This window comes from Cetorhinus maximus, chromosome 10, assembly GCF_964194155.1.
Source record: "Cetorhinus maximus chromosome 10, sCetMax3.hap1.1, whole genome shotgun sequence".
NCBI lineage: Eukaryota > Metazoa > Chordata > Chondrichthyes > Lamniformes > Cetorhinidae > Cetorhinus > Cetorhinus maximus.
In genome coordinates this window covers 79,935,249-79,961,335 of record NC_135888.1, presented here as the reverse complement: position 1 = coordinate 79,961,335, position 26,087 = coordinate 79,935,249, and the positions used below count along the sequence as shown (strand labels likewise).

The 26,087-nt window shown below is 41.5% G+C and overlaps 1 protein-coding gene across 2 annotated transcripts in view; it reads right to left on the bottom strand.

Annotated features, from left to right (window-relative positions):
* LOC144685789 (uncharacterized) overlaps positions 1-26,087 on the bottom strand; it is a 51,829-nt gene that overhangs the window by 21,163 nt on the left and 4,579 nt on the right. For both annotated transcript variants that reach the window (XM_078550665.1, XM_078550664.1), the window contains 10 exons: positions 24,106-25,118; positions 23,436-23,497; positions 22,910-22,948; positions 21,207-21,280; positions 17,193-17,224; positions 12,937-13,062; positions 9,983-10,111; positions 5,335-5,390; positions 3,380-5,063; positions 2,384-2,527 (listed from right to left, as the gene is read on the bottom strand). In XM_078550665.1, coding sequence (XP_078406791.1) covers positions 2,384-2,527; positions 3,380-5,063; positions 5,335-5,390; positions 9,983-10,111; positions 12,937-13,062; positions 17,193-17,224; positions 21,207-21,280; positions 22,910-22,948; positions 23,436-23,497; positions 24,106-24,993 — 3,234 coding nt within the window. In that variant the 5' untranslated portion in view covers positions 24,994-25,118. The remainder of the gene's footprint in view (positions 1-2,383; positions 2,528-3,379; positions 5,064-5,334; positions 5,391-9,982; positions 10,112-12,936; positions 13,063-17,192; positions 17,225-21,206; positions 21,281-22,909; positions 22,949-23,435; positions 23,498-24,105; positions 25,119-26,087) is intronic.

Genomic DNA, 26,087 nt, shown 5'->3' with positions numbered 1-26,087 from the left:
AGAATATTGGAGGTGGGTAAAAGGATCCGTTGAACGGGGAGAGGACTCCTGCCCAAAGAAGTGAGCACGGAGACGAAGGCAGCAGAAGAAGAGCTCAGCATCATGCCGAGCCCGAAATTCATTGAGATGAGGGCGTAAGGGTATGAAACTAAGTCCTTTGCTGAGCACTGAACGCTCAGCGTTGGAGAGGGGAAGGTCAGGGGATATAGTGAATACACGGCCAGGGCTGGGATTGGAAGACGGGATGGGGACAGAGGGACAGGCAGGGGTGGAGGGTCCTGGTTGGGTGTTGGTGTCGATGAGTTGTTGGAGCTTGCGTTCCTTAGCACTTGAGAGAAAGAGAAAAAGTTTCTTGTTGAGGCGTCGGATGAGACGAAGAATAAAATGAAACTGGGGGCACGTACAGCTTTGAAAAAGGGTGCGGTGGTGCTGCTGGAGGGAGAGGTCGAGTGTGTTCATATGGCGGCGCATGGCACTGAGTGTGGATCTTAGAATGCGACGGGAACAGCAGCCCAAGGAATGTTGTATGTCCCGGAGATACCTGTAATCCTGGGTGGGTTCAAAACATGAGGGATGGAATTTCAGTTGAAATCCACGTGGGGTAAGTCGGAGACGGAGACAGTCACTGAGAAAGGAAATATGGCTGTGAAAGCGGGTTTTAGTAAACACCTTGTCGAACACCAGGAGAGAAATGGAAAGCAATGAAGGTGAACAAGGCAAAAGAGAGATACGAAAATCCTGACGGAGAGTAGTGCAAAACTTCTTCAAGGTAGGCATTTCTTGAAGAGAAGTGGCAGTCAATTAAACACAGAGATAAAAGCAAAGAACTGCGGATGCTGGAAATCCAAAACAAAAACAGAAACAGGAATACCTGGATAAGAAATTGGCTGAGTGACAGGAAACAAAAAGCAGTGATAAATGGTTGTTTTTCAGATTGGAGGAAGGTTTGTAGTGGGGTTCCCCAGCGGTCAGTGCCGGGACCCATGCTCTTTCCAAAATATATTAATAATCTATACTGTGGTATTCAGAGCATGATTTCAAAATTTACAGATGATATGAAGATTGGAAATGTTGTCAACTGTGATGAGAGCAATCTGGAACTCCAAAAGGACATAGACACGTTGGTGGATTGGGCAGTGAAGTGGAAGATGAAGTTCAATGCAGAGAAGCATGTAGTGATTGATTTTGGCAGGAAGAACATGAAGAGGTGATATAGAAAGAGAAACTCTAAAGGAGGTGCAGGAACAGAGGGACCTTGGTGTGTATGTACACAAGTCAATGAAGATGGCAGGGCATGTTGAGAGAGCAATTAATTAAGTATATAGTATCTTAGGCTTATTAATAGGGTCATTGAGTACAAGAGTAAGGAGGTCATGTTGAACTTGTACAAGATACTAGTTAGGCCTCATTTGGAGTACTGCGTCCAGCTCTGGGCACCATACTTGAGGAAGGACGTGAAGGCATTAGAGAAAGTACAAGGGAGATTCACAAGAATGGTTCCAGGGATAAAGAACTGTAGCTACGAGGATAGATTGGAGAGGTTGGGATTGTTTTCATTGGAGAAAAGGAGGCTGAAAGGGGATTTGATAGAAGTATTCAAGATCCTGCAGGGTATGGACAGGGTAAATAGTGAGAAACTATTCCCACTCAAGGGAGCATCAAAACTAGAGGGCACAGATTCTAAATAATTGGCAAAAGGAGTAAAAGCGATGTGAGAAAAATTTTTTTCAACCAGGGGGTGGTTGGAGTCTGTAAGAAACCTCCTGAGTGGCTGGTGGAGGTAGGTTTGATCGAGATATTCAAAAGGGAATTGGATTTTTATCTGAAAAGAATGAATGTGAAAGGCTATAGGTATAAGGAAGGGGAATGGGACTAGGTAGAGTGCTCGTTCAGAGAGCCAATGCAGACTCGATGGGCCAAATGGCCTCTTTCTGCACTGTAAAGATTCTGTGATTCTATCTAAAACCTTTTTCCAAGGGCTTCATGTAATACAGGCTATTTTCTGTAATAAATTGAAACATTTAGAGTCAGAAAGTTTCCTTTTTGTTGTTGAAGTGCTTCTACCCGTGTATGAACTACAGATAATGTTTAACTCCAGGTCTATAATTGTTTGATATATAAATTATTTCCTTTTAAAGCCCTGGTTTATGGCTGCAGGTTCTTAATTGAATAAAGAGTAACTTTTATATTTAATTAAATGAAAAGTGTGTAGTTGTGTGTTGCATTTCCCTAAATTAAAGAATAAAATCAGCTTTTCCCTCTACACAGAGTACGGGAATACAGCAACCTTATATTTACTATGTTACACGTAATTTTTCCTGCAGAAATATGGTAATTTCTATTTGCTGCTAGACAAGCAAGAAATAACAATTCTTGGTTATACCTGGCTCACAGGCCTCATCGCTGCATAATTCTGGACTTTTCCAAATTTAGCACCAAGTTTTCCAATAGCAACATTTGGATAACCAGCAGGAGGCAGACTCTCATGTAACACCGTCTGGTTCTCTGGGCAAGTCTCTTTCTGTTTCTGGATAGAAAGAGAAAGAAAACATATTAGAATCAGGTATGGGCTTAACTATTGTTTAACTTCTAATTACTTTGTCTTTTTAACTTTACAGTTTCACCTATTTAGTGGAGTGCTTTTTCTGAGGTTGTGACTGAGTAACATTACTGCATTAAAGCTAACTGAGCATGGTCCTGTTATACCTGACTTGGGCACGGTGATACTGACATGCAGAGGAAAATCCGGAACAGTGTTGCATTCTCCAACAGCAATTGATATCCTCACATTTGTCAAAAGAAAAATAAATCACCAAAATATTAAGAATTAAGACCAGTATTATTTGGGGCTAAAACTGCAACGGTTTGTTGGCATCATTCAAATATAATTGTTTGATTTTATAAGTAAGTCTTACATCCGTGTGTTGTACTGCAATGATGGCTGCAGCTATTCAGTAAGTGTTTAAAGGCAATTTTTCAGGAACATGATTTTAAGACCAGTTTCATTCCAGATGTCATCTAAAAAGGTCCTAAATTCCAATTGTACAATATTTTGTCAAATAATGATCCCATTCACAATAATGTTAAGTGTTAAAATTATATTAGTCTTAAATTAAGTGTGACAAGTATCTTGACATCAAGACACATGGTTGCAAAGAACTATGAACTGCTTCCAACTCTTTTTGGTGGATTTCTGCTGATTTATAAGTAGGTAATTAAAACTTAAATCAGCACACTATTTACAGCATATGTTCCATTGAACCTTTCACTTCTTCCTTCATATCAGTAACCTCTTGCAACCAAAATATGTAGCATAGCTGAAGAATGGAGCAAAAACCCCAAAAATATAATTTAAATAAAACAGCCCAGCATCTTTTACCTTCACTGGCACTGACTCTTGTCGATGCATTTTTACGTCAGCTCGAGTATCAGTTTCTTTCATTTCATCCTTGGATTCATTCTGTGTATCCTCTAGAATGGCATCATCATCTGAATCAGACTTTCCCATCAAAGTTTCAAGTTCTGAATCACTTCCCAGAAATGGAATAGCAGTCTCCTCTAGAAGTTCCTCTGATTTCATTTCTACATCATTGTTTACTTCAGACTCCATCCGAGCCTCCGAAATATAGCGGTCATAATTTTCCCACCCTACACTCTCTGTGTTCACATAGTTTTCCCGGTATCTCTCTTTGCTCTCAGTCCTTCCCCGCTGCACCCTGTCGCTGCTGTCCCTCCAATCTACCCTCTCGCTGCTGTCTCTCCAATCTACCCTCTCGCTGCTGTCTCCCCACTCTACTCTCTTGTTGCTGTCTCCCCATTCTACCCTCTTGCTGCTGTCTCCCCACTCTACCCTCTCGCTGCTGTCGCCCCACTCTACCCTCTCGCTGCTGTCGCCCCACTCAGCCCTCTTGCTGCTGTCGCCCCATTCCGCCCTCTTGCTGCTGTCTCCCCACTCTGCCCTCTTGCTGCTGTCCCCCCACTCCGCCCTCTTGCTGCTGTCCCCCCACTCCGCCCTTTTGCTGCTGTCCCCCCACTCCGCCCTCTTGCTGCTGTCCCCCCACTCCGCCCTCTCGGTGCTGTCTCCCCATTCCACCTTCTCACTGCTGTCTCCCCACTCCACCTTCTCGTTGCTGTCTCCCCAATCGAATCTCTCGTTGCTGTCTCCCCACTCCACCCTCTCGCTGCTGTCTCCCCATTCCACCTTCTCGCTGCTGTCTCCCCACTCCACCTTCTCACTGCTGTCTCCCCAGTCGAACCTCTCGTTGCTGTCTCCCCACTCTATCCTCTCGCTGCTGTCTCCCCACACTATCCTCTCGCTGCTGTCTCCCCACTCCATCCTCTCGCTGCTGTCTCCCCACTCCACCCTCTCGCTGCTGTCTCCCCACTCCACCCTCTCGCTGCTGTCTCCCCAGTCGAATCTCTCACTGCTGCCTCCCCGCTCTCTGCTGCCTTCCCGCTCTCCCCTCTCGCTGCTGCCTCCCCGCTCGCTACTGCTTCCCCGGTCACTGCTGCTTCCCCGGTCACTGCTAACTCTCCGCTCTGCTCTCTGGCTGCTGCCATCCCTTTCCCTTCTCTCACTATTGGCTCCCTGCTCTCCCCTTTCCCTGCTGCCTCTCCGCACACCTCTTTCACGGCTGCTCCTGCGTTCAGCCCTCTCGTGACTGCCCCTGCGCTCTCCTCTCTCACGGCTAGCTCTGCGCTCTTCTCTCTCACGTCTGGCCCTGCGCCCTCCTCTCTCACGGCTGCCCCATCGTCCTCCTCTTTCACGGCCACCCTTTTGCATTCCTCTCCCTCGACCTGCCCTCCGTGCTCTTCTTTCGCGGCTTCGCCACCGTATTCTTCGTTCTATTCTTTCTCGGCTTCTGCGCTGCATTCTTTCACGGTTTCTGCGCCGTATTCTTCCAAAACCTCTCCATTCTGCTGTTTCACCACTTTCATCAGAGCTCTTTGACTCTGCTCTTTCACTACTTTCTGAGCTTTTTCTCTCTCTTTCAGATGTTGAGGACTTTTTCAAATCACCAGGTTTATGCTTCATGATAGGACCCAGAAAACATTCTCTTGTGCTGTAAAGGAAAACAAACTGATTGTACACAACATTATACTGTCTTATTTTTGTCGTTATACAGGGAATGGAACTGAAAAATATACAACATAGTACACCACTACTAAAAAAAAATCTCCAATTTATATTTATAATATTCAACCAATGTCCATCTACCTTCACCTTTAATGATCATAATTCCAAGGCTTGAGAGAACACTAAAATACACATTATCTTTAAAATGTATGATGTGGATCTGCAAATCTGGTTAAGCACACAACTATTGTATTTACCTGATATCTGCTTGATTTACTTTCTTCAACATTTCTTCAATCTTTGCAGATGGTTTCTGAAAAATTAAACACATTGGTTGTGAGTATTAAAATGGCATGATGATATGGGAATCTGGAGCACTTGTTTGGAGCATGGGTGATTTCACTTTGCAGGCATTTCTCCAGAGGTTAAAAAATTAGAGAAAGTTCATGGCAATTGAAGTTGTGGACTGTAGATCGGAAAGAATAGGCACAAGGGGCAAAATGCCGTTCCTTATTCCACAAATTATGTGTCTAATTTTATTGCATCATTCAAGGATTTATATAACACTATGTAGGAACAAGGAATGTAAAACTTGCAATGTTTTGATTTTGAAACAAACAATTTCAAAACTTTCCTTTGAATGGCAAGTTCTGTTTTAGTTTCATCAACATGCAGGGAAATAAACTATTCAGTTTGAATCATTCTCAAGTAGGCTTGTTCTGCATAAGTTACCAAGTCCACTAAGATAGTGGCTTCCATTTTTTTTTAAATTATGGAAAACCCCTTAAAACACTGACACTCTTTTGGGACCTCCTGAAAATATTTGCATTGTTGCAGGAACCCATGGCAAATAGTAATATGCTTCTGGTCACCCTCTGCTCCAAAAGAAGAATGAAAATTGGTAAAATACCATCAAAAAATACGCTATAAAGAACATAATCACAGTAGGAAAAACCATGCTAATCTTAAATGTAAAAAGGAAGAATTTTGATGGAAAAAGTGGGGTCTACAAATGCCAAAGTCAGAACTATGCGTGGTTGTCAGAAGTAATTATTATCCAGTTTCATAACCTGAGATTTAGGATGACAAAATGTTGAATGTGAACCAAATTAAGAACAATTAGCCTGAAGAGGGAAAGTTAACTCTGCCAAATGGAACAATAATTATTCATTATAGGAATTGAGAACGGGGAGTATGAGCTAACAAGTAGTCAGTGAAATCAAAGACACCTGAAGGGAAAACCAAAGTTAAAGGAATGTAACTGAGCAAGAAACAAAACACAATATTAGAGTACATTCAAACTCTCAAATGCAAGCAGCTCATGAGAAAAACAAAGTTAAAAATTTACTTCACTTGGTTATGACTGAAATATTCCAGCTTTTATCTCTCAGAACTCTAATAAAATCATTTTCTGGTATAACTTTTAATGAAGATTAGGAGGAGATTGCAGAGGCATTTTATATTTTAAGCTTACCTGTATATTTTGCACCTCCATGCATTTGTCAGCTTTTCCATTATAAACTCCTAGGTTCACATTTATAATCAAAACTGTGTATTTAAACATGCCTATCTGTAATTACATCCTCCCACCAACTACAGTGAAACAAGTTTTACACAGGTAATTTCTATCACAAACCTGGATATTATTTTCTGTAATTACAATTTCTTATGAGATTTTCTATGGGTATGATTATATCATGTGTGATGAAACCTATATTTACCTCGCTGAGTTCGGAGGTCGGGAACTCCAATTCCTGACGATCCTCGGACCTATGCGCGTGCGCCAGCCGGGAACTGGCCGCATATGCACAATACTACCATTTTCACGCTCTTCAGGCCCAGAACCAGTCCTGCGCACCAGCGCAAAAGAGAGAAAGAAAAACGACGCAAAAACCCAGGTCAGGTGATCTGGTGCGGAGCGCCATCGTCAAGTAAGTGTCCCAGGGACATGGATAAGGGAGGGAAACAGGGAGAGATCCCAAACCAGGGAGGGGGACAGGGAGGGGTCCCAAAGGGAAGTCCCAGGTAAGGGATAAAAGACAGGGGACAGAATTAGGTCTCGTTAAGTTAAAGGAAAGGAACAGAGAAGTAAGTTCCATGTTAAAGAAAGAGCTGCAGGGAGCAGACTTTAAGGGAAATGGGCACGAGAGAAGCCCTGAAGATCCAAGAAGGCAGCCGAAGGTTGGTGACTCTGTGCTGTGGGCTGCTGGGGCAAAGGTACCTGCTTTGGAGCAGTGGTGTTTTGCTTGGCATGGCCAAAGATCTGAAATTGTGCTTGTGAGAAGATGCTTGTGTGTACTTGGAAATCCAGGGGAAAGGAATCTCAGAAGGTGAGATTGAAACCCTGTGAAGTGGGTCATCATTGAAGCTGGCCAAATGGGAGTGACCTTTGGAGAGAATTCCAAGGTGAGATTTTCAGAGGTGGGGATTGGAAACCCTCATGAGAAAGTCAAAGTTTCAGTGAGATTGGTTGGCTCACAACGTGACAAACATCTGGGTGGGTTGTTGAGAAATCCATGGACAGAATCTTCTGCCTGTCAGGCGGGCCGGTCGGGAGAGGGCGGATGTGGAGCCAATTGCCACCCGCGATCGGCTGCGCGCCACCATTTTATGTGGGCGGGCCAATTAAGGCCCGCCCAGAATGACGCACTTCCGGTGGCGCTCAGCGCTACCTGTGCGGGCGGGGAGAAGAGGGAGAGTCGGGCCTGCGCTCTTATGAGCACATAAATCTCCCTCAGGCACGGAGCTGCCTCAGGGAGATTAAGTTCAAATTGAAAGTTTAAAATAAAGAAAGATTGAAATTATTTAGACATGTCCGTTCATGTGACAGTGTCACACGAGCTGGAGCATGTTTATGAAATGTTTTAAAAGTATTTATTAATTTAATAAAACCGTCATGAAATCTCATCCCGCCCGTGGATGAGGTTTCATGAAAAACGCGAAGGCCGCTTGGGCTCTTCGCCTGCCCGCCAACCTTAAGGTTGGATAGGCAGTGTTGAGAATTAGTTCAATTGGTTTATTAATGGCCATAACAGGCCTTTGACAGTTCGGCGGGTGCGCAGCCACCTCCGACGCGTGCCCGCCTAACGGAAGATCTGAATGACACGCTGTGACGTTGGGACGCATGCCCAACGTCATGTGTGTCATTTTACACGTCGGCATGCGGGGCCCATCCCTGCACACCGAAGAGAAAATTTTGCCCATTGGAATCGGGATTGGTCACACTTGTGATTTATTCTGCAGTGTGGTACTCTCGACCACAGTTCATCTGTTAATTCACATGTGCCTCATGCTCACCCTGAATGTTAGAGTATATGATAGATTCTGTAATTTGTTTTATCTTTTTGAACTCATATAGTAAAGTTTTTTTTTGTTCCAAACCCATGGAATATTGTTGATTTATTCACTTCGTAAGCGTCTAGAATCTCAAATTTTGCCTACTTTAAAGAAAATGTTATTGGTCCCAAACCAGATCGCACCCCCCCACAACCCAGGGTCTGGCCAAGGATCATAACATAAGGCCATAAGATGTAGGAGCAGAAGTAGGCCATTTGGCCAATCGAGTCTGCTCCGCCATTCAATTAATCATGGCTGATCTAATAATCCTCAACTCCGTTTTCCTGCCTTTTCCTGATAGCCCTCGATTCCCTCACTGATCAAAAATCTCTCTACCTCAACCCTGCATATAGTTAACGACCCAGCTTCTACCACACTCTGCGGTAAAGAATTCCACAGATTGACTAGCTTCTGAGAGAAGAAATTCCTCATCTCTTGTCTTAAATTGGCGACACCTTACTCTTAGATTATGCCCTCTGGTCCTAAACTCTCCTACAAGGGGAAGTAGCCTCTCAGCATCTACCCTGTCAAGCCCACTAAGAATCTTGTATGTTTCAATAAGATCGCCTCTCATTCTTCTAAAGTCCAATGAGTACAGGCACAACCTACTCAACCTCTCCTCATAAGAAAATCCTTCCATACCCGGGATCAACCAAGTGAATCTTCCCTGGACTGCCTCCAATGCCAGTATATCTTTCCTTAGGTAATGAGACCAAAACTGTTCACAGTATTCTAAGTGTGGTCTAACTAGTGCCTTGCATAGTTTTAGCAAGACTTCCCTATTTTTATACTCCATTCCCTTTGAAACAAAGGCCAACATTCCACTTGCCTTCCCTAATACCTGCTGAACTTGCATGCTAGCTTGTGATTCATGCACGAGGACCCCCAAACCTCTCTGTGCTGCAGCCTTCTGCAGTCTTTCTCCATTTAAATAATATTCAGCTCCTCTATTCTTCCTGCCAAAGTGCTTATCCTCACATTTTCCCACATTATATTCCATCTGCCAAGTTTTTGCCCACTCATTAACCTGTCTATATCCCTCTGTAGATGCTTTGTGTCACCCTCACCACTTGCCTTCCCACCTATTTTTGTGTCATCCACAAACTTGGCTATAATACATTGACTTCCCTCATCCAAGTCATTAATATATATTGTAAAGAATTGTGGCCCCAGCACTGATCCCTGTGGCACTCCACTTATTACAGGTTGCCATCCTGAAAATGCCCCCCTTATCCCAACTCTCTGTCTTCTATCAGTTATCCAATTCTCTATCCATGCTAATATACTACCCTCAACACATGTAAACACAATGCTTAATTCTGGTGCTAATGTGTATAGACCTTCGGCGCTAAAAAAAATGCAACTATTAAGTTAACCTTGATTAAATTAAGAACATCCTGTAGTTAAGTAAACAAAAAATAATTTGGTGCAGAATAAATGATAGTAAAAAAGCTTGTTCAATGAATATGAACAGTATTTTCTATTATTTGGTTTCTCACACATACAAAATGAAAATATAATGTTCAAATATTCATAAAATTAGACATAAATATGTCTACATTTACTTACCTTTAGCAATGGCTGTATTTGAGCAGAGGACAGACTTACAGTCAGTAATCTCCCATAAAACAAAGGTTTCCTCTTGAAGTGTTCAATTAAGTTATTGGTCGCAATCTTAGAATCCATTTTCAGGAAAGCCTATTCATATGAACATAATCATTCAACAATTCACAGAAGAACTACAAATTATTTACCATTTATTACAGCAAAAACATTAAAAAGTTTAAATACCAGCTCGGAGTCCTCATTGACTGAAGCTTATCCTTCTCACACCTAAAAATTAGGCTCATTTACCCAATAGCAATCATGGTAGCTTAGTTACTTAAGACTCCTTAATGTGGTATCCACCACATATCATTAAATTATCAACAACATCTTCTCTTTAGCAAGGTACCACTTTAATCAGTTTAACTTAAGGTGTATTACTATCTTCGCTCTCCTCCATGCCTCGTGATATATGAGTCAAACCATTTCTTTCACTGCTTTAAATCCTAGGTACTTTCCGTCACAAAGATGGGGCAAGTCATGAGCTAATTTACAATTCCCAACATTTTTTTTGATTCATTCATGGGATGTGGGCTTTGCTGGCTGGGCCAGCATTTATTGCCCATCCCTAGTTGCCCTCGAGAAGGTGGTGGTGGTGAGTTGCCTTCTTGGGCCACTGTAGTCCATGTGGTGTAGGTACACTCACAGTGCTGTTAGGAAGCCAGTTCTGGGATTTTGGCCCAGCGACAGTGAAAGAACAGTGATATATTTCCAAGTCGGGATGGTGAGTGGCTTGGAGGGCAACTTCCAGGTGGTGGTTTTCCCATCTATCTGCCGCCCTTGTAGATGGTAGTGGTGGTGGGTTTGGAAGGTGCTGTTGAAGGAGCCTTGGTGAATTCCTGCAGTGCATTTTGTAGATGGTACACACTGCTGCCACTGTGCGTCGGTGCTGGAAGCAGTGAATGTTTGTGGATGTGGTGCCAATCAAGTGGGCTGCTTTTTCCTGGATGGTGTCAAGCTTCTTGAGTGTTGTTGGAGCTGCACTCATCCAGGCAAGTGGGGAGTATTCCATCACCCTCCTAATTTGTGCCTTGTAGATGGACAGTCTTTGGGGAGTCGGGGTGAGTTACTCGTCACACGATTCCTAGCCTCTGACCTGCTCTTGTAGCCACAGTATTTATAGGGCTAGTCCAGTTCAGTTTCTGGTCAATGGTAACTCCGAGGAGATAGTGGGGTAATCAGTGATGGTAATGCCATGATGGTAATGCCATTGAACATCAGGGGGCGATGGTTGGATTCTCTCTTGTTGGAGATGGTCATTGCCTGGCACTTGTGTGGCGCAAATGTTACTTGCCACTTGTTAGCCCAAGCCTGGATATTGTTCAGGTCTCGCTGCATTTGGGCCTGGACTGCTTCAGTATGAGGAATCGCAAATGGTGCTGAACACCCACACTTCTGACCTTATGATGGAAGGAAGGTCATTGATGAAGTAGCTTAAGATGGTTGGGCCGAAGACACTACCCTGAGGAACTCCTGCGGTGATGAACTGGAGCTGAGATGACTGACCTCCAACAACCACAACCATCTTCCTTTGTGCTAGGTATGACTCCAACCAGTAGAGCTTTCTCCCCTGATTCCCATTGACTTCAGTTTTGCTAGGGCTCCTTGATGCCACACTCTGTCAAATGTGGCCTTAATGTCAAGGGCAGTCACTCTCACCTCACCTAAGTAGACTAGCTAGATGTGATGGGGGTTCACCACTATACTTCCATGTGGCATGAGCATTCTACTAAATGTCAATGCAGTATTTAATCAGAGCACTCAGCTCACTTGATGGAATGGGGTTCAAAAACTTAACCTTCTGATTCAAAGACAGAAACGTTTCCACTGAGCCACAGTTCATTCTTTTCCTATCCCATTAGGTCAAATAATTTACAGTACTTTATTTATCTCTTTGGTCTGTGAACTTAAAAAGTGTTCTATGTACACATCTATTAAATCTGCTATGTCTATTACACACTACATATTTGGGCTATGTTTGGAATTATAGATTGCCAAGCATTGAAGATGCAGTTAAACACAAACTGTTCATCGCAGTACTTGCAGCAACTCTTTACTTTAAGTGGAGAGAATTTTCTACCCACTAAGAAGGCTTGCTATCACAATAAAGAACAAATCCTTCACTTGCTTCTCAATTGGAACAGCATCTGTTGGAAACTCTTGGCTGCTCCAAGAAAAGCAGTAGTTTATTCCAATTGAAGCTTAATCCAAAAATCAGACTTTTATTAGCCAATAGAGTTATTCCTTCTTAATGGTTTTCTACCTAACTTTCAGCACTATAGGACAGTAGTTCTCAAGCCTTTTTTTGTCAGAAGACCGCTTAGGCAGGGCAAAAAGCCCCACTTCATTCGTCTCCTTAATTACCCTGCTTAAAACCCAACTCTTTGACCAAACTCTATTTCCTTTTTCATAGCTCCTTCTTTGGCTCAGTGTCAATTTTTGTCTGATTATGCTTCTGTGAAGTGCCTTGGGAATCTATTTCTACTTATAAGGTGCAATGTAAGTACAAGCCATTGTTATTGATGAACACTGACCACAGCTATAAGCAGCTCCAAATGCAGAGATGACAAAATTAAGGTTGCAATCTGTTTTGTTTCTCAGAGCTTGAAGGGGAAGGAAAATGAGGAAAAGCATCATTTTTATTCAACCTCTGTTTCACCACTGTCTCAAAAAAAACCTTAACTGGTTACGCTACCAACAAGGATCCCTTACCTCCTGTTGCCACTATTCTTTGGCATGCTACCTGGTACAGCTCAAATAAAGAACTGGGCAAAACTACAACTTTTCAATAGATGGAACTGAACATTAATAGGTTCAAATCCAGGTGGACCTGATCTGACAATTACATGTCAAGCTGCACAACAGACTTAACTCTTTCTTTGAAACAGTTTAACAAATAAACCAGGGTGTTACATTACCTTTTCCCCCACTTTTAAGTACTTGAGTACCTTCCCAAAAGCAGAACCAAGCCTCACAGTATCAAAATCCGAAAAACCAGATGAAGGTAGATTGCTGAGGACCACAACCCTGCTCTGGGGTTCTTTCTAGAGGAAGCAATGCAAAGAAAAGTACAATGAGAAACAGGATGTATTAAATGTTTAATTTTTCTGAGTCTAAAAGCCAAAAATTTGAATCAAATTAGTGTTGTAATGAAGATTACATCAGCTCTGCAATACATCATTTAGTTCCCAAGCACCAAGAAAATATGAAATGCTTCCTCAAAGGGAGAAAGATCGGAGGAAACCAAAGGTCAAGGAAACCTAAAAGTTTCTTTTAATTCATTCATAGGATGTGGCATCGCTGGCAAGGCCAGAACTGCCCTTGTAACATGGGTGGTGAGCCGCCTTATTGAACTGCTGGAATTTGTGTGGTGTAGGTACTTCGACAATGCTGTTAGGTAAGGAATTCCACAATCTTGACCCGGTGACAAGGATAGAATGGTTATATATTGCCATGATGGTGTGTGCATTGGAGGTGGTCATGTTCTCATATGCCTACTGCCCTTGTTCTACTAGGCAGTAGAGGTTGGAGGTTTGGAAGGTGCAGTTGAAGAAACCTTAGCAAGCTGTACCTTGAAGGTATATGCTGCAGCTTTGGTACACAGATGATGGAAGGAGTGAATTTTTAAGCCAGTGGATGGGGTGCCAATCAAGTGGACTGCTTTCTCCTGGATAGTGTTGAATTTCTTGAATGTTATTGCAGCTGCACTCATCCAGGCAAGTGGATATTATATTGGTCACACTCCTGACTTGTGCCTTGTATGGTGGGCAGGTTTTGGGGGGTCAGGGGGTGAGTTAGTCATTGTAGAACTTCCAGCCTCTGACCTACTCTTGTAGCCACAATATTTGTGTGGCTACTCCACAGACATTGCTGGTCAACGGTAACACCCCCCACCTACTTGATGGTGGAGGGATTCAACTCTGGTTACGTCATTGAATGTCAAGGAGATGTGGTTAGGCTCTCCTTGGATAGAGATGGTCATTGTATCACATTTACATCACGCAAATATTACTTGCCATTTACCAGTCCAAGTGTGAATATGTCCAGGTCTTGCTCCATGCAAGCACAGAAGGCTTCATTATTGGAGGAATTGCAAATAGAAATAAAGGCTCTGCAATCATCAGTAAAAATCCCCATTTTTTGACCTTTGATGGAGGAAAAGTCATTGATGAAGCAGCTGAAGATGGTTGGGCCAAGGAGACTGCCCTGAGGAATTCCTGCAGCAATGTCATGGGCCTGAGATGATTGGCCTCCTAAAATCACAACCATCTTCCTTTGTGCTCGGCATGACTTCAGCAGTGGAGAAATTTCCCCTCCCATTCCCACCGACTTCAATTTTACTCGGGTTCCTTAATGTCACACACAAGCAAATGCTGACATGAGGTATACGAGAATCCTAAACGTCACCTCAAACGTTCTGCTCTATGTTTGAGCCAAGGCTGTAATTAGATCTGGTGCCAAATCGACTTGGTGGAACCCAAACTGTGCATCAGTGAGCAGGAAGTGCCACTTGATAACACTGTTAACAAAACCTTCCATCACATTTTTGATCATTGAGTTGACTAATTTGGCAGTCCTTGGCCAGATTGTATTTTTCCAGCTTTTTTGTTGCTAGGATATACCAGGGCAGTTTTCCACTTTGTCGAGTAGATGTCAATGTTGTAACTATACTGCTGTAACTACAATGAAACAGTGTGACTAGAGGTGCAGCTAATTCTGCAGAACAAACCTTCAGCCAGGATGTTGTCAAATCCCAAAGCCTTTGCTTTGTCCAGTTCACTCAGCTGTTTCTTGCTATCACATGGAGTGAATTGAATTAGCTGACGACTGGCATGATAGTGGGAATCTTAGGATGGAGCAGAAACTGATCATTCGCTCTGGCTGAAGATGGTTACAAACTCTTCAGCCTTGTCTTCTGCACTCGCCTACTGGGCTGTGCTATCATCAAGGATGGGGATGTTCATGGAACCCCTAAAAGATCGGAATCCCCTTCAACTGGGAAATTTATGGAGCATGAAACCCAAACCCACGGACATGTATTTTTACCACAACACAGAAACCAAGCTGCAGCCAACAGCACAGGGCTGTGCGGCAAGGGGTTAATTCAGACATTTAGTAAAAGACAGTGGCTCAGCAAAACGGTTTGGACATTGACTGATTGCTATCATGGAACAATGGTACCAGGGGAATGTCATTACCTACCATTGACTAATGCAATTAAGAGGTTGATGACCCGATACAATGGCACATGGAACAGGTCATTAATAGTCAAACTTTCATTGACCTTGGAGCCAGATGCTGTATTGCCTCAAAACAGCAGGAAAATTGTTTAAACAATGTAAGAATTGATCATATTCGCCTGGGATATATTTTCCATGGAAAGATTATTGTTTCAACCAGCATGAACTGATCATATTTGCATGCACTATGCAAAGAATAAACTAAGAGTGCTAACTACTGGGCATTGAAATGAGTTGGCAGACCAAGAGCAGGAATGGTGTAATTGGGGGCAGAAATTGTAGGAAGCCACTGTTTTCTGCAGTCAAGGAAATTGGCAGATTCTGGTCAACTCCATCGAAGGACCTACAACACTATTGGAAGACCAACCAAGGGGTGATTGTAAGTTTTAAGTTAGGGATATAAAGATTTAAGTATTAAGTTAAGAACAAGGTGGGGGTTCCGGGTAATTGCAATTGTAACCGTATTTCGTGATTGCTGAATGCAGTCCTTCGCTGAGGACTGTGGGTAATTCAATAAAGCAATTGTGAATTATAAGAAGCTTGTCTCGCTGGTCATTCTATTCAAGCCATACACTTGTGAATCTGGTGTCACGAACTTGAGTGTGGGGAGGGTCTCTGAGGGAGGAAGGGGGCAACCCCCTTACACTTCTTCCATTTGTTAGTTGTTTAATTGTCCACCGTCAATCACAAATGGACTGCACAGCTGTGATGTGATTCCATTGGTTGTGGGACCAGTCGATTCTGTCTATATTATGCTGCTTCCGCTGTCTAGGACGCAAGTAAGTCCTGTGCTGAAGCTTCACCAGATTGGCACCTCATTTTTAAGTATCCCTGGTGCTGCTCTTGGCATGCTCTTCTACACTCCACTTTGTACCAGGGTTGACTTGATAGTATTGATAAAGTGAGGGATGTGCCAGGCCACAAGGTTACAAATTGTGGTGGAATACAATTCTGCTGCTGTTGACAGCCCACAATGCTTCATGGATGCCCAAATTGGAACTGTTTTGAATCCATCCTTTTTAGCACAGTGGTTGTGTCACACAACGTGATGGAGAATGTTCTTAGTGTGAATCAAAGAATCGTAGACTTTACAGCACAGAACAAGCAGTTCCCTGTGTGGTCGGGGGTGTTGGGGTGCCCCATTGCGGCGGCAGGGGGTGCGCATTGGTCTGGGTCTTCACAATAGTTGCCCAGAAGTTAGAAGAGGTTTTAATTCTTCTAACTTTTTCTGCGTAACTACTGGTGGAACCCTGACGGAACCATCCAAAGTTTACATTTTAAATCGCATTTTCCAATGGCTCACAACACAGGCGAGGAATTGCCCAGAGGGATTCCCCAGTGCCTACCTCCCCCCCCCCATACATGCTGGGGAGCTTGGAAGTTAATTAACAAAGATCTCAGAACAAGTCACCACACTTCGCTTCTTTGGCAATAAGTGGTACAGTGTGACGTAAAAAGTCCATCTTGGCACCCTATTATTTGGGATCGGGTTAGAATCACTCAAACCCTCATTTAGGTCCTTGCATGACCCACATCCGAGTGACGTACACTGAAAGGGAATGGCTTTCTTCAGCTTCAAGCAAAAAAAAAATGGGGAGACGTTTGGAAGAACGTGATTTGATGTTAAAGCTCATCAACAAGACAAAAAAAAACTATTCAAAAAATGGGAAGCTACGAGAGCTGAGGTCAAGTTAAGTACTGCATTTCCATTTGGCCTGCAATTTAACTGAGATAAGGAACATTCTCAAGGGCTCAGTGGACAAAAATGAAACGGAAAGTCACAAAGCGTGTTCTGTCAAAAGTCTCTTGCCAGTCTTTTCAATTTCAATTCATCCATGCTCTTCTCAATTCAATTCTATGCTCAATTGTGATGGCATAAGAAAACATTGTACTTTGAAGAACTGAATTTATGTTGTGATGAAATTAACACTGACCAGGTTTTCTCGTTTGCTCTGTTCAGGAATATCTGAAATTAAAAAGAAATCAATAAGGTTTGCATTCAATGCAGTTATTTTCAAGAGATTAACTCAAAGAGTTGGTGAATATTAATACTGCCAGTAAAATAACTGTCGGGCTTCCTTTCCCTAACCTTCCAATACAATGCACTGCCACTATAACATGCAATTGTATCATGACTAAATTACAGGTATTAATAAACATCACACCGTACACTTCCCCACAGGTTGCAATCAAGTAGTAATCGCTGAACCAACAAGAACTTTGCTTTTATGTTGTTAGAGCTTGTAAAAATCCTTGAAAAAGATGCACCTTGTTGAATGAGGTATAACTGGGTTTTTAACAGCATACTATTTTCAGAATTGCTGCTGACAGCCCCACTTGCCCTGAAAAACGAATTTTATTTTTGTGGATTGTCAAGTTTCTCCATTATATTAAAAAAGCCTCTGTGAAATATTAAAATTTTATGATATTTCAGCTCCTATCTTAACCATACAGGTATATCTCAATCATTTATTTTGCTCTCTAAACTTTGAACTGAAAGTGAAAAACTCAATGCATTTTGTGTTCTCATGTATTCTCAGTTTACTGTCTGAGAATACTTGAGAACACAAAGTGTTTGAGGCTGCTTTCCCTACTTGATGACATCACTGCTGCTGAATGACTGGTGATCCCCTTGACTTGGTTGTAGATTTAAAGTGACATTGGGAAGAGGGAATTCCACACTGAAGAGATCACTAAATCTTTGTGGACAGCTTTCTTTGAGGTCAATGGTAAGTACCATTGCTTCACCACTGACTGCGACATCTGTGCCATTAAATTACTCCAGCTGGGTTGCTTACCTCTAGAAAATTTCCAGAGAAAGCACCTCCACATATTCAGAACAGCATCAGTAGCATGGGATCAGATTCTACATAATAGTACTTGCTTTCAGCAGGAGCAGCATTGGATGGCAGGAAGAATTTTAGTACTGCTGAAATAAATTAGGTTTATACAATAATAGGCAAAAACAGCAAACATGACCTTACCTCAGCCAAACGCCAAACAACATAATCTGGATCAACCATCAAAACATGACACTCACTACCCTTTGTATGGAACTATCAAGCAAAATGACCAGTTTAAATGTAAAGATGATGACAAGAGGCATTATCTTTTGAAGAAATGGCTTGATTTCTCAAATGAAACTAAATTTCACTGGATGTGCACCAATCACATTTCCTGTCAAAGGTAGGTGGTAAGCTGCAATCTAAATGAGTTAGGTGACAAAGCCTATTAAAGCTGCAAATAGGACAGGAATAGGCATATCACAATAGCTCAAAGGTTTTATAAGCTTTTAGGATGGAAACTCTTGATATTAGCTCCAACTCAATGGGTTGCACTCTCCCTTGAAGAAGGTTGTGAATTCATATCCCACTCCAGAGAATCTAGGCTGACATTCCAGTGCAGTACTGTTAGATGTGCCATCTTTTAGGGGAGACATTAAATCAAGGTCCTGAAGGTTCTCTCGGATTAAAGATCCCATGGCACTTTTTTTTGGGAAGAGGGACAGAGGAGTTCCGACATAAGATATCACAACAGTGTGGGACAGTTGAACACCTTCTGTCCTACATTTTCATATGCAAGCTGCACACTATCTTGTCTTGGACATACATCAGCATCCACCATTCATCAGGTCAGATCTGGAAATCTCTGTGTAACATCATATGAATACGTCACTACTAGAACTGCAGTGGTTCAAGTAGGCAGCCCACCAGTCTCTTCCCACGGTAACAAGAGTTAGGCAATAAAGGCACCTCTGTTAGCATCTTCCACGTTGTAAAAATAAATTTAACAAAAGCAGGACAGCCAAATGAAAAGTTCTTCCTGAATTTACAGCAGGTTTCATATTTCCCCAAGTTACAAAATGTCAGAAAAGCAAGAGGGCCAGTGTAAGGGGCTTAAATAATGGGCTTAAGTCACTTGGAGCAATCTGTGATGGTGCAAAAGTTTAAAACTGGAGCTAATATCAGCTGAAGGTGAGCCAATTGGGTGCAAACCAACTGACAAAGGTCTTATTCAGCCAATACATAACATGCTAGAGTACCAACTGAGAATATCCGTTCTCTATCAAACACCCCACAGAAAACTCAAAAGTTTTCTGAAAATTGAAAAGCCCAAACGACAGGAATATTATTTCATAACAATTCATGAAGTTACTTGTAAACAAACAATGCATATTTATAGGGCAGACGAATTCCAGAGGTGAGGTAAGAGTAACTGCCCTTGACATGAGTGACAGCCCTAGCAAAATTGAAGTCAATGGGAATATGGGGCAAAATTCTCCACTGATTGGAGAAAGCAAGATGGTTGTAGTTGTTGGAGGTCAGATATCTCAGCCCCAGGATACTGCTGCAGGAGTTCCTCAGGGTAGAGTCCCAGGCCCAACCATCTTCAGCTGCTCCATCAATGACCTTCCCTCCATCACAAGGTCAGAAGTGGAGATGTTTGCTGATGATCGCAAAGTGTTCAGTTCTATTTGTAACTCCTCAGATAATGAAGCAGTCTGGGCCCACATGCAGCAAGAACTGGACAAAATTCAGGATGAGGCTGATAAGTGGCAAGCAACTCACAAGTGGCAGGCAATGACTATCTCCAACAAGAGAGAATCTAACCATCACCTTTGACATTCAAAGACATTACCACTGCTGAATTACCCCACCATTAACATCCTAGGAGTTACCAATCTCTAGAAACTTAACTGGACTAGCTATATAAATATTGCAACTACAAGAGCAGGTCAGAAGTTGAGAATTCTGTAGCGAATACCTCATCTTCTGACTTCCTAAAGTCTGTCCACCACCTACAAAGCACAAGACAGGACTATGATATAATACTCCCCACTTGGTTGGAGGAGTACAGTTCCAACAGCACTCAAGAAGCTTGACACCTAACAGAACAAAGCAGTCCATCTGATTAGCACTCCATCCACCAGTTTAAACATTCATGCCATTCTCCACCAGCACAACATGACTCCAGTGTGAACTATCTATAAGATGCACTGCAACAGCTCACCAAGGTGCCTTCAACAGAACCTTCCAAACCTGTGATCTACACCACCCAGGAGAACATGGAGAGTAGGTGCATGGGAACACGCCACCTGCATGTTCCTCTCTTGGTCACACACCATCCTGACTTACTACATTGTTATTCCTTCACTGCTGCTGGGCTAAAATTCTGGAATTCCATCTCTAAACAGCACTGTGGGTGTACCTACACCAGATGGACTGCAGAAGTTCATCACCACCTTTTCAAAGGCAGTTAAGGTTGGGCAATAAGTGCTGGCCTTTCCAGCAATGCCCACATCCCATGAATTAATAAAAGGATAAAATTATAAAACTTGAATTTTTTTCCATTATGTATGGACAACAATGGTGTGCGGTGGACCTCATATGTAACAGTCTGACACAATTTATCTGACCAAAATGGCAGCAACATGGTGTGAATTTCCTGAAGCATAAAGGTCCCTGGGTGATATTTTCCCCCTCCTGGAATGATTGCAGTACCGGTATTTTTCTCTGTGGAGGGTGAACTAAAGAAGAACATTTTGACACCTTCCCTAACTGAATTTGTAAATATTTTTTCAATATGATAGTCTCTCCCATGAATGGAATGGTAGAATTGTGACTTATGGTTGCAATCCTCACTGAGAAGGAAAGGGAGAAAAATCACCCACAAGCTGAGGAGCGAACAAAATTTCACTGAACTGTCAGAGGCAGAAGAGGAGAAGATTACCACTGAAGTTAGAAGGACGAGGGAAAAGCAAAAGAAAATATTGAACTGGGGGAGTTGAGATGAAGGACAAATCACTGCTGAACTGGATGGCGGCGGGGTGGGGGCACGGGACATTCAATTAGTAAGGTGATTGTATTAAGGGGTAAACTAAATGACTAACACAAATAAAAATGAAACAAAACAACATCATTAGTGGTGTTAAGTGAGTTTATTTTTACCTGGACTTCTTTTGATCTTCACCTTTTTTTTCAGTACAACAACTGGAGCTTTGGGCTTCTCGACCGGATTTTTCCTGCATGCAACCAAAAAATAGCTGCAATACACTTTAATAAGCGAGTAGCAGAGCTTTCAATTAGGAAGGAAGTTGCAACCATCATAATTAAAATAAAATGAAGACTAAAGTCAATAATTTGCATAAATCCAGAAATAATTAAATATTATCTAAACCTCCTACCAAATTGGCTACCTACCATAGGCTTTTCTGGTTACTACATACATTTTCAACAAATTGGATGATTGCACAATGTACAAATCAAATATAATTAGTCTTGTAAATTTTACAAGTGATGCTTTTCATAATCCTGGCAAGATATTAACAAAGGAAGAAACCCCTACATACTTAAGCTGAACTTTTTGAAGACAAAACACTGAAGGTGTTGGAAATTTAAAATCCAAACTGGAGAAATTGGAAATACTCAGGTCAGGCAGCACCTTTGGAGAGAAAAGTAAAGTTAACATTCCAGATCTGTAACCTTCCGTCAAAACTGGAAAACATTGACCATTATCAGGTTTTAAGCAAGTACAGACAGGGAAAGACGTTGGGGGAGGCAAGAACAAAACAGAACTTCCCCTCACTGCTTTCTCAACACCTGTACCTGCTTAAAGCCTATCAACATTTGTCATAGCTTCCAGTTCTAATGAAAGATCACACACCTAAAATTGTATTTGTTTTTTTCTCTCTGCACAGGTTGCCTGGCCTGAGCATTTCCAGCATATTTAGTTTACTTCTCAGGAGGCAGCCTGTCAAATGGAGATTCTGAGTGCTTTATTTAGCCCTTGGTTTGCAATAACTAATTCTCACTGCACAGTCGGTCCTGACGAAGCATTAGAAGGTTCAAGAACTTGCTTTCCTTTTGCCCACTATGGGTTTACAAACTGAACTGATGTCTTCTGTGCTTAGATCTTATGCATGTTCCTAAGTTTGAAGGGATGCTGGCTCACATGCCTATTTGACCATTTTAACTCCAGCAGAAAAATCCCAATAGTCCTTTCATAGTCTTTGACCCCAACATCCATGTCAAAGTTAATGTACCTTGATGGGAAATGCAAACACTTTGTTAAATTCTGTCCTTGCTCAATGTTGCTGAACATTTTGCTAGTCAGTGACAGCAAGCATCTTATCAAGCAAAGGATTCACCCATCAAATAAAAAAACAGTAAAATCAGGATTTGAGAGTGCATGTCAACCAAGGACCAATTGAAATTAGAGCACACAAGCCTGAAATGAAAAGCAAAAAATTCAGCCCATTAAGTTTACTCCTTTCACTGACCATGAAAATACATAAGAACCTAAGAAGTAGGAAGAATAGGCCATTTGGTTTCAAGCTGGCTCCACTATTCAATACAATCATGGCTGAACTTCTACTTCAGTTACTCCTTCCCACACTATCCCCACATCCCTTACTATCCAAAAATTTGTCAATCTCAGACATGAATAGACTCAACGACTGACCATGATTGTTCGCTGCAGTAGAGAATTCCAAGGGTTCACAATTGTGAGTGAAGAATACATCCAATCATGGACACCACTCACCCAATAGTTTAACAGTTCAGTAGTATACCTACCATATCGTTTTAATACCTATGAACTATTGTGGACTAGCTCTATCCTCACCAGTCTTTCTGAATGTAGTTTCACTTACTTTGCAACAGGCAGTTCTCCGGGGTTCCAATCAGGGTAGCTACAAATTAACATGGAAAATGTTAACTTGATTAACAATGGAATGGACACTATAATGAAGCACTCTTAAATAAATAATCACATGACAGGAAGGGGAGAAAAATATTCGCTCCAAAGCCATTAATTGTCTACAGAAATAATACATAACAGCTGTTAAAGCTTTCCATGAATCAGAGAACTTTTTAAAAAAAACTTGTCCTTTCTTAACAGTCAATGTATCTCTTCAGCCTGTCAAACTGAATAACCAGCTTACAATAATATGTTAGTCAACATGTTGAGCACAAAAACAATCCAGTTTGTGTTGTATAATTCGCCACTGCAAAGCGTAAAATATCAATAATGCTCTTAGTACAATTTCAGAAATTAATGTCACGGGTCTTACCCATGTATCTTATTTAAACATCCTGTTATCTCATACACCCACCCATAAAAAAAAATACCGAAGAAAACACAGAAGTCAGAGATCAATTCCTAATATTAATACATACACTCTCTGAAGTAGCAGGCAACGTAGCTTGTGTAATGGATCATTCATATGGTCATTCCAATCCTGTATGAAATGAAAAAGGTTAGATTGTTTTGATAACAAAAGATGGTACAATTATAAACAGCTTACATTTTTAGCCTCAAAAGAAATCAGAATTATACATAACAAAGAATCTACGAAGTAGAATTAGTTTTATTCACGTACAGCAAATTGAACATGAACATATGTGCATTGTACAGAAAATTGAGGATAGCCGGCTGACTAACTTAAATGTGGGGGTCCCTAGCCAGTCATCAGAATGTTATTTAAAAATCAAACCAATTTTACAAGACAACTGATCACCTGAACTTCCTGTTGATTATAACATTGGATCTTATGGTTATTTATTTATTATTCTGTATTCCGATTGGACAAATCTGGATGTGCAATGTCTGAGCTCGGATATCTAATTCACAATCAAACCAGATGCTTGCAAAGTTAAATGTAATAAATTTGTCAGTGCCATTTTAAATGCAATTATTTTGGTTTGTTCACTAGTACAATGAAGAATGCAGTAATAAACTTATAACTATGAGCTGCAATGTTAGAATCTAATGAAGGAGAACAGGTGATGTCAAATTATTGATATCAAATTATTGATATCAAATTATTGATATTATCAAGTGACTCACCTGCAGAGTATCAATTATTTTGTCACATAAAGAGCAACAGTGCGGAAGCACTACAGGCAAGTAACCAAGAAAATCCTTTATATTTTGTAGAATAGGAGTTTTCCTTTTGGTCTCAAGAAGGGATTCTTCTTCACACGGAAAGGGAAGCTCAACTACTTCGTAATCTGATTCGGTTTCGGAATCAGAATCAAATTTACTTCGATAATTTGGTGACTCAGTGAAATGCCTCTCCTTTTTACGGAAACTATCACCACTTTTTCCTTCCTGTTCAGATCCAGGACTGGACTCTCCAGAGGAAGGATCATAGCCATAGTTGACTAAAGGTTTGAGCACAGTGCCTTGATTTTGAGAACTCCTTTTTTTCATTGGTTTTTCTTCAATCCCATCATCACGAGAACTCCTGGTGGATTGGTTTTGCTGTGGAGAACTGTCACCTTTGTTGTGTTTCAAAGGTGCTCTTTTCTTTTTAATCTGTTTAAGAATCTTTGGCAAGGAGTCAAGTGTAAGTTTGTCTTTAGGATAGCTTTTTACTTCATCCAGGTCCTTAGATGAAAGGCCAAATGCAGCCAAAATGTTGGTTTTCTGTGAACTAACTGGTTTCTTAACACGTGACAACAGTTGGTTTTGCCGTAGAGGCCCAAAGAAAGGCAAATTGCTTTTAGCAGTGTTGATTTTGTGAGAAGATGCATCACCTGAAGTTTGACATCGAGATTCCGCGTCTCGCTCAGTTTTCTGATCTCTTCCTAAATGTATTGTACCATATGGAATGTGGCTCAGTCTCTCAAATTCTAATTGAATTGGAGAGTGGTCAGATGCAGAAGAGTCAGCATTTGCATCTTGAAAATGAACCTTTTTAGAACCACCAATTATGTTCTCGCCCTTTGACATTTTGATAGTGTGGCTACATCAAGTCTGTTAAAAGAAGGCTGGACCTTCGGTAGCAACAGAAAATTGTAGAAAAGTTGTCCAAGCTTGAGAAAATATGGCTAAATAATTTTGTCAATGTTGCCAAGCTGAAAGTCAAAGAATAAAAAACAAAGTCAAGAACAAAGCTTTCAAATCATATGCAAGTTCAAAATTTTTAAAATAGGTAACTGCAACATTTACAGTGGTTTGAACAGTATTTAGAAAAAAAACTATAAAAATTCAAAATGTTTGATTTACAGCAATTTCAATGTTTCCAGACAGATATCCATAAATTGAGACTCCAAAAGGTAATAGAAAGTATGGATGAAAGTAGTGCAGTCGATATAAAAATGGAAAATGCTATATCCACAATATTTTGCTTATGTAGTCATTCAGTTGATGCTGCGTATATGAACATCCAAAGGGCATTGGATAAAGTACTACAAAGAACGCTTTTCAGCAAAATTGAAGCCCATGGGATAAAAGAAGCCGTAGCAACATGGATACAAAATCAGCTAAGGGATAGAAAAAGGAGTTATGAATATCTGTTTTTTTGTCTCCAGACTGAATGGATGTATACTATGACATACCCTGAGGTTCAGAACTACTGCTGTTTTAATAACTTGGATATGGGAACAGAGGGCACAATTTCAAAATGTGCAAATGACACAAAATTTGGAAGTGTATTAAACTGTGAGCAAAATAGTGTAATTGCCAACAAGAGGGCATAAACAGTTTGGTGGAATGGGTAGATAATGTGACTGATTAAATTCAACGCAGAAAAGTCTAAGGTGGTGTCAGAGAAGAAATGGTACAATTTTAAAGGGGGCACAAGAAGAGAAAGATTGGGGGTGTTTGAACACAAATCTCTGAAGGTGACAGGACAGGTTACTGAAGTCATTGATGAAGTTTAGGGAATAATGGGCTTTATAAATTTGGGCATTGAGTTCAAATGCCAGGAAATTATGCTGAACCAATGTAAAATACTAGTTCGGCCCCAGCTGGGGTAGTGTGTCCAATTCTGGGCACTACACTTTAGGAAAGCTTTGGAGAGGATAAAGAGAAAATTTACTAGA